The 9,321-nt window shown below is 53.6% G+C and overlaps 1 protein-coding gene across 1 annotated transcript; it reads left to right on the top strand.

Annotated features, from left to right (window-relative positions):
- The first annotated feature begins 6,460 nt into the window (after window positions 1-6,460).
- On the top strand, window positions 6,461-9,074 carry MSX1 (msh homeobox 1). Its single transcript, XM_063401607.1, has 2 exons — window positions 6,461-7,045; window positions 8,500-9,074. Exons 1-2 carry the CDS (start codon window positions 6,589-6,591, stop codon window positions 8,928-8,930), a joined length of 888 nt encoding a protein of 295 aa, XP_063257677.1. The 5' UTR covers window positions 6,461-6,588; the 3' UTR covers window positions 8,931-9,074.
- The last annotated feature ends 247 nt before the right edge of the window (window positions 9,075-9,321 follow it).

Below are 9,321 nucleotides of genomic sequence, written 5' to 3'. Positions count from 1 at the left end.
TAGCTCCCAGTATCATATCTAGCCATCAGTTGCCACTAAGCAAAAGGATGTGGTGAGATCACATCGCCAAAATAATAAGACACTGGAGTTCCTAAGCAGGGGGTTACATGTCATCAGGACAGTCTCAAATACTTGAGAATGACTTTGATATTTGCAGGAGTGTGATGATGTTTTGTTTTTCAATTGACAGAGTCTGGAAGATACCTGACACCAGTTACTCTGCTGTTTAGCTGTAGTTTCCTTTACACAAGGAAATTAAAATCCTTCTATATGTATTTGCATGAATATATGTTTTCCTAAGTGGAAGATTTTGGCTTAAGGCAATCTCTTTTGAACCATCTGAGCAGATGAAGAAAATAAACATTTTCCCCTAACCTCTTCCTTGTGAGTTTAGAGGGATATATTTGGGACTCGGATTTTACCGATGCAAATTCAAGGCAGGGAGGAGAAGCAGTCTGGCTTGGGATTCTGTGTGACACCAGCAGGAAGGTGGAAAAGGGGTGCTGGAAAGAAGAGACCTGCCAAACTCCACTGCCGTGCCTCAGTTTGAGCCAGTGTCTGCCTGTGGGGCCGTGGCTCACGGCCCTCCTCCAGCTCTGCAGCTGGAGGCAGCAGCTGGAGGAGATATTCTTCTGCACAGGCAACCCTGACACACACAGGCATTGCTTTCACTTCATTTTCCCTGCTACAGGCTTTCTTTCCTCAGGAGCTGATTAGTACAGAGCTGAAAATCTATTTCTTTCTGAAAAGTGGGTTTGTTTTGTGTTTGGTCCACCCCTCCATTTGCACACACTTCTCTAGTGGGATCAGGCTCAGATCAGAATTGCGAAGTTTTTTCAAAATGTGGTGACATGCATTTCTACTGTGCCGTGTGTTTTCATATGGTCCTTTGTGTCACATATTTTCCAGCAATTTAGAGAGATGCAAGAAATAGCTTTTACACAATAGACAAAGAAGTGGGAGGATTATGTTGATAGTCTTGCAACTTTGGGGTATTTCATCTTCTTCAAAAGGCGAGAGAAAAAACCTGTCCTTGTGAGCAAATGACTAGAAGAAGACTGGGAATACAATAATTACCCCAAATGGAAACCCAGACCTCAGTCAAACAATACAGCTTTTGTAAACTGGCTCCGCCTGTAAAAAAATCTAGGAAATCTCATAACTAGAACTGTCAAAATCCTTTTCTTATGCAACAATATGTAAAAGACTCCTGAGAAATGAGGAGTAACTGTGGAAATGCTATAAAATAGCATGATAATGGACTTGCTCTGAACATTGGAGACTGCCTTGGCAGTACTGGCATGGATTCCTTCAACCACAAACTATTTTCTCATCTTAAGGAATTTGGGACAAATTACATTTTGTGATATTCCACCAACAAACACGGACATGAAGACAAATAAACTGGGACTCGTCATAATCTACCTTGATTGTTGTGGAATTCGAGGGAACCAAAGCAATTGGGAGAGAGACAGAGTGTGGTTTTGAATGAATGTCCTTTATGAGAGAGCAGAGAGAAGATCATTTATATCCTTCATATTTTATACTTTTGCCTCTAGGAGAGAAAGGGCCAGCAGAGCTCCAACTATCATTCACTCATAATGATCGCATTCAATCTAGTGATTCACAGTGAATCATGTAATGAGGTTTCCATTTTGCGCATGGGGAGAAGAAGGAGGGGTGGTTAAACTTTTTTAGTTGGCATTCACGTCGCCGGCCTCCTCTTTCTCTTGAACTGCTTTTCCGTTTTAGGGCATTATATTTTTTTTAGGCCATTATTTTTTTTTTTAATTCTATCTTTAATTTTTCTTTCCTTCAGTTATCGTCCAAGAGTAAAAATCTCTGAATTTACAGTTAGCTGACAGGCTAACTGTACAGTTAACAATTTCCCTTCGGCAGCGCTTCGTTCGGGCACGAATTCGCGGCCTCTGGGGCCGGGCCGTGCCGGGCAGAGTCTCCCGGGCAGCCCCGCGGTGCCCGGGGCACGGCGCGCCCGTGGCGGGGCCGCCGCGGAGCAGCTCCGGCCGCGGATTGCCGCGGCTCCGGCACACGGGCAGAAGCTGCCTGTCGGCATTCCGGCCCGGACCGCACCCACAGCCGCCGCCCCTGGGCAGGGGGACAGCCCGCTGTGCGCACCCCGCTCGGGGAGTGGGTCAGGACGAGGGGTTCCGCTGGGCCGCGCTCCCCTCGGGTGCTGCTGCAGAGCCGCTCACACGCGGGCACGCTCACACATAGCAGCCGCTCGCCGTCAGCAATGCTCTCGCTGCTCTCGGACCTTGCCATCTGCAAGCGCTTCGGGTAAAGCCGAGGCGAGGGCAGGGTAAAGCTCTGGGGGCTGGGAGGAGGCGCTGGCTCGGCAGGGAGGGCTGCACCAGGGCTTGGGGCCGCACATCCACCGGTGCGCCCCATCAGCGCCTGCTCCTGCAAAATTCATTGAGGCATAGCAGGAATCACCCCAAAAAGCTGGCGAGAGAAAGGCACCGGCTGGGGGAAAGGCTCGGAGAGCACAAGCATCCCGGCGAGGTGAGGCAGGTCGGTGCTGGAGGGCAGGGGCAGAGGTGATGCCACAGAGGCACCGGCCTCAAACGCGCCTGGAGGAGCGGTGCTCTGCTCCAGCCGAGCCAACACCTTTGCAAGAGCTTTAAATACATACATTAAATTAAATAGGGGTGTTGTCACTGAAGGGAAACCAGTGCCTTAGCCATGGGGCTTTCACCAAAGCAGCCAAGTTCCCGTTTGGGCAGAGCAGAGTCTCGAAGTCTGCTTGACATCTTGAAGCTTAAATAACCGTAAGGCATTGTTACTCCCTGGCAGCAAAGTGCCTCGTTACGCCTGATTGAGCTAATTGCTTTGAAATAGGATATATTATCTATAATTATAGAGATCTTGGAGGAGACGGCCAGCCTTTTCTTTCATCTTTTCCAAGTGCATCATAATGTCGCGATCAAATTAATTTAGGCCACTTGAAATAGTGCCTTCTTTTCAGCCCGGCTCCTCCGAACCTCAAAGAGCAGGGGACGCCTCGGAGACTGGAGTTTGGACATCCAAACAGCTCCTGGTGACCTCCCGAGGACCAGTCCAGGTGCCTAAAGCCTTAAAAGTAGTTTGGGTTATGTTTAATCTGGACAGAAAGGTGCAGGGAGAAAGAGAGGAAAGAAAAGAAAAGGAAAAGAAGGGGCGGGGGGCGAAGACAAAAAGGAAAGAACCGAGGTGTTTTCGCATTTTGCCGACACTCGGAAACCAGCGACAAAATCAGGGAGGGCTTTCAGCACTTGAAAGGCTTTGAGGGCTTGTAAAGCCCGCGGGACATTTTTTAGCACTTGCGACGGTTCTGGCTCTTTGCCCCCAGGGCTGAGTCTCGCAGAGATGAAGCAAGGCTGCTGAAGGGCGCGCAGAGAGCGCGCAGGGAGCGCGCAGGCGGTGCCCGGCGCAGCAGAACTGCCCCGGAGCTGCCCGTCCCCAAAGCCGGCTCGTGTCCTGCGGGACCGTCTGGTGTCCTAAGAGCTGCTGTCTCGGGAGAAATAAAATAGAAACAAGGGAAACAACAACACCCCTCTCCTTTCTGAGTTCTGCCTTTAAGTCAAAGATAACGTTTACAAAAGGCAGACAATGCCCTGAATTGGCTTAGCGCTGCCTCCCGTCCTTTCTCCCCATCCCCCACGACTTGCTCCCAGCCCTTGTTGTATTCCCACCGAAATAAAATGCTATGGGTAATGGCTTTGCCTAGCACATTCATTATATTGAAACGGGACTGTTTAGGATGCTAATTGCCCAATATTGTTATCTAGCACAACTGCCTTCAGGGAAACGCCGCGGCTCCCAATAAAAACACCGGACTGGAACAAGCACCAATAAAGTCACCTATTTCCCTCTGCCCTTTCACTTCGATTTTCCTTGCAGCCCACGGCGGAACATAAGAGGGGCACCTAAAAGCGAACCAGAGTACCAACTACGTGAAATAAGTACTGAAAAAGTTCCTAAAATCCAATGCTGTTTGGTCACCCAAAGCGCAGTGAGGAAGGGAGAGGAACAGTTTGGAAACTGAAAATTTCCAGCTGAACACAGGAATCAGTCTTGGGGGAGATTTCGTTTTGCAAATTTATTTTCTCCATTCCTAACTTAAAACTTAGAGATTTCATTGAGAAAAAAGGGAAAGAAAAAAAAAGCAAGAAACGAAAGAAACTTTACTGGCATCTCGTTTTCAGCCCAACAGATGAAAAGCCAGCACGTGAATTAGAATCCTTGCTAGGGTGATTGCTACAGTGATTGAAATACCAGCGAGTATGACAGAAATGTAAACACAAAGCACTCATTGCTGGGAGATAAATAAAGAGCTAATTATCTCATTCTGTCAACTCCAAATGAGAGCGGGATCGCGCTGGCGGGGTGGGATGCACACGCATCTCTTCAAACCTCAGCAACATCCCAGTGTTCAAATCATTGTGCAAAAGAAAAGTGAAAAGGGGAAAAAAAGACAGCAGCTCTAATTTTCATTTTCATATTTTCATGAAACGAGATTGAACTCAGCCCAGGGGCTGCCTCGAGGTTTAATAAATACAAGACTTCTTCTTTTGCATGGTTAATTTTGGAATCAAGGGAAAAAATAATAATAATTTAAAAAACCCAAACAAAACAAGATCCTACCTGTAGGATCGGGTGGAGGGGACACCATGACACTGTGAAACACGGTGCATCGATAAATGTGCGTGTTTTCTTAGTCGGGGTGGGGTGGGGGGTGCTCTTCGTGCCGAGTACCCGGCTTTGGGAAAATGTCGTGTGATTGGTAGAGCAAACTAATTTTGTCAGGCTGAATGTGCCGATGTCCCAGGGCTAAGGCGCCTTGCTCCCTTGATGCGGGTTAACGTCCTCAATAGTCCCCCTCCAGCTGAAGCCTTTGATCAGACCGCTGCTGGCGCCTAAAAACAACATCACTTGTCTGCCTATTAGAGGCACTGACTAATCGTGACAGATTGTTTATTCTCGCAATTAGCAATGCAGCCGCTTCTCCGAGCACCCCCATCCCCTCTCCCCGACTCGGCCCGACCCGGCCCCCGGCCCGATGGGGCGCGGAGGAGGCTGCGGGCACCGCGGGCACCGGCACCGGCAGCGGCACCGGCGGGGCGCGGGGCCGGCCTGGGCTGGGCTGGGCAGTGGCACCGCTGCTCCCGCCTCGCAGGAGCGCTCAGCGGGGCGGCTCGGAGCAGGAGGGCAGCTGGATATACGTCTGTGCAAAGTGCGCTCACTTTCATGTATGAGAATCTGCGGGAGTAGCCCGCAAAGCGCCTCCAGATCACCTCCACGGATGAGAGGGATCATCCGTGAGCGCAGCACACGCGGGAGGTGGGAGCGATGTACGTGCAAGACACGGGAAACAGCCCGCAAGGGCACACGCTCACGCGTGTGAGACATGTGTGTGTGGAGCTGCGCGCAGGACAATTCATTTCAATCGGATCCTGTTGCTTATCAGTTAATAAAATGTCTTTTATTTCAATTCATTTCATAATCTATATGCTTCTAATCTACCATCTTTATAGGGTCCAGTTAAAAGGAAAGGAAATTCGCTGTCCCTCCCCGTTTAGATAATTGCCCTTAAATGACTGCAAGAGGCTCTTGTGTTCCGAGGAGATTAGAGCCCTGCAGCTATCAATAAACTTTTCTCAGCGAGCGGCCAATCCCGTTATTAGAGAGCGGCTCCGTTTTACTGCACATCCGTCCTGGGCGCGGGGATAAGGGATCGTAAAACGAATTTACAAAACAAAATAGCCGGGACTTTAAGGGCTCAGGGGTTTATGTGTTCCTTTTTACGCGAACGAACATTTCGTTATCTGCAGACACGCACACATCTATGCCATGAGCAGTAGCTCAGTTTATGCGCTGTGTATGCGGGTACGTATATAAACACAGATCTCCACAGTCACACCGAACACACCGCAGGGCCGGCGTTCATTTAAAAACCAAACCCACCAATCAACCAACCAAAAAACAAAAAACAAAACAAAACAACGACCAAAGGAAAAAAAAACTACAGAAAGACTGCGGAACTGGCAGGGTCCCCTTCCCTTTGAGAGGTCACACTCGGGACAGCCTGGTATTTGCTAGTTTTGCAGAAGAGCGGGCTCGGGCTCGCTCCCTTGCGCTTCACGAACAGAAAGGCCGGCATGTTTTCCGACGTTAACACATTGTCTCCCGAGTTTTGAGCCTTCCCGTCCCCGCAGCGGAGCGCTGTGCCGCCTAGCCGGCCTCCTTGTGTCGCGCCCGAGGAGCGGCCCGGGCGCGGAGCGGGCCGGGGCTGCGGAGCGGAACCGGGGGCTGCGGGCGGGGCGGGGCGCGCGGGACGCTCCGACGGCCATCCCGGCCCCGCCCCCCGCGCGCCGCCGGGGCAGCAGCCAATGGGGCGGCGCGGCCCGCCCCCCGCGCGCCGGTTGGGCGGAGCCGCCCGCGCGCCGCTTTATGAGGCGGCGCCGGCGGCGCGGGGCCGGAGCGCTGCCGGCCGTCCGTGCCCCCGCGCCTGCCGTGCCCCGGCCCCATGAGCGGCGGCGCTGCTCGCTCCCGCCCGGCGCTGCGGTGGCGACGGCGGGCCGCCCCTGCATGGCCCCGGCTGTGGATATGACCGCCGCGCCCACCGGGGTCCGCAGCGACGAGCTGCCCGCATCCGCCTTCAGCAGTCCCGGCGGCGGCGGCGCGCTCCCCGTCGCGGCGGCGATGGGCGGGGAGGAGGAAAGCGACAAGCCCAAGGTCTCCCCATCCCTCCTGCCGTTCAGCGTGGAGGCGCTCATGGCCGACCACAGGAAGCCGGGAGGCAGGGACGGACCCGAGGCCGCCGGGCCCCCGCCGGGCGCTGGGGCGGCCGCCCGCGCCAGCCTCAGCCCCCGCCTGGGCGCGCTGTCGGCGGAGGCGCCGCCGTCCCCGCTGCCCCTCGGCGGGCACTTCTCCGTCGGGGGGCTGGTGAAGCTGCCCGAAGACACGCTCGTCAAGGCGGAAAGCCCCGAGAAGCAGGAGCGGAGCCCCTGGATGCAAACCCCCCGGTTCTCGCCGCCTCCCCCGAGTAAGTAATGGGCCGGGAGTAGGCGGGATGGGAGCTCTCCGCGCCGGCTGCGACCTTCCCGTGCGGCCGGGCGGGCCGAGGGGAAAACTGCGCGGGTGCCCGGGGCTTTCCTGTCTCTTTCGCCCTGCCTGCCTCTCCTGGTATATTTTTCCGTGCGGTTTGCACTTTTCTGAGCCAGTTCGATCCGTCTAAAATACTGAACGGATTTGAGAGTGTGTGAAGGATGTCTGCGAACGCACAGGAAGAGTGGCCGTGCCAGGGTGAGACCTTGTGCCAAATATTAACTAGGGGGAAAAGAAAAAGTAACACGGCCAGCCTGTTAATTCGACCTGGGGCTAGAGCTAGCTAACGCGGCTTTTGACTCAACACCACTGAGGCTTTCTCACAAAGTGGCTCAAGTAATTCCATAAGGATCCCCACAAACCAGTTTCCTAGGAGCAGGAGTTTTGCGGGCTTCAGCCCCACCGCCTGCTGTCCTGAAGTGCATCTCCAAAGTCCAAAGAGCCACAATCAGTGATGTTTTCCTGCTTTAATGCAGAGTGATCTAAATTAATACAAATAACAGCGTGGGAGCCGAGATCTGAGAAGCGCGTTAATTTCCAGTGGCTGTGCTGAGCCCGGGTCTGGGTAGCCTGGGCCGGCTGCCCTCGGCCTGGCCGCGCTCCCTTCCTGCCAGGGATCCCGTGGAAAGGGATGACCTTGGTCTGAGGCTCTCCAAGCGTTTGGGGTGCCCTTAGCAAAGCTACAAACAGAGCTGCTTTATCTGTCCCTTTAAGATCGGTAGGTTTCCTGACAGGACTTGCGTAGAGTAAAGCAGCAGTTTAATTTATTTAAATTGCAAAGTAAAATTTGCTGTTGCTAAGTGAACACGGGACAGATGGATGTTGAAGACCCTTAGAAATGTTAACTAAGAGGAGAGGAGCAGACCGGTGAAGAGTGGTAGATAGAGCATGAGTGTCAATTCAGACCTCGTAATTAATTACATGCTTAATCCGGTTCCCAGGGGCCTAATGAAGAGAGTGTGAGACTGAGAAGCCAGCCCGTTTTGTTTATTTTTTTCCTGTAATCCAATAAAAAGGAGAGGACTTTTTTTCTTCGTTTTGGAGCGTCATTCCCTTTATTTGCATCTCCTCTGCATGAGCCAGGGTAGGCATGAAGGCAGGAGATACAGGGTTTGTGGATGTCTGATTCCTGTCCCTTCCTGGGTTCTTCTCAATGGAGTCAGATATTCTTGACAAAGCACTACTCTCTTTTTTGGAACGGGAGATGGCAATTTTAAGAGTGCCCCAGGCAACCCTCGTGGTTTTGAGGCAGCTTAGTTTGAGTGGGACCCTGCTTCCCCCTTTCACCGCCTCGGCTGTGGTAGGGTGCGGGCTCTGCAGGCTGTGGGGGTGTGGGCACTGCTAACCAAGGTGTCTCTCCTTCCCCCTCTTCCCCGGCTGCTCCGGGCACAGGGCGGCTGAGCCCCCCTGCCTGCACCCTGCGCAAGCACAAGACGAACAGGAAGCCCCGGACGCCCTTCACCACGGCGCAGCTGCTGGCCCTGGAGAGGAAGTTTCGGCAGAAGCAGTACCTGTCCATCGCCGAGCGTGCTGAGTTCTCCAGCTCGCTCAGCCTCACCGAGACCCAGGTGAAGATCTGGTTCCAGAACCGTCGTGCCAAGGCCAAGAGGCTCCAGGAGGCCGAGCTGGAGAAGCTGAAGATGGCAGCCAAGCCCATGCTCCCGCCTGCTGCTTTCGGCATCTCCTTCCCACTGAGCGGCCCAGCCGTGGCCGGCGCTTCCCTGTACGGCGCCTCCAGCCCTTTCCAGCGGGCAGGGCTGCCTGTGGCTCCTGTGGGACTGTACACAGCACATGTGGGATACAGCATGTACCACCTCACATAGAGCCCGAGCCCAGCCCAGCACTGCTGGCTGGCTGCTCCTGCTGGCTCCACACACACTCCCTCCCTGCTCCTCCGGCTCTTCGCTGTGGACTTCCCCATGGACCCTATGGCAGAGACTCCTCCAGTCTGGCTCTGTTTGACTTCTCTGCTTCCCTCTCTGATGCTGAGCCCTATACCAGCACTGTTCTGATCTCAGCAGTCCTGGTGAGCTGGCAGAAACCTGAGGTGTTGCCCCAGCTTTTTCCAGGCACAGGGTGGTGATGGGCCAACTGTGTTCTGCTTCTCTGGGTCTAGCTGGCAGCCTGCAGAGAGCCCCGTGGCATGGGGGAAGGAACTGTGGAAGAGATGGAAAAAGGGGACTGAGGGACATTTCTCTTACTTTCTGCAAGGCA

Source organism: Prinia subflava, chromosome 7 (genome assembly GCF_021018805.1).
Source record: "Prinia subflava isolate CZ2003 ecotype Zambia chromosome 7, Cam_Psub_1.2, whole genome shotgun sequence".
NCBI lineage: Eukaryota > Metazoa > Chordata > Aves > Passeriformes > Cisticolidae > Prinia > Prinia subflava.
The sequence above is the reverse complement of the archived record's forward strand: the minus strand, read 5'-3'. Positions and strand labels throughout refer to the sequence as shown.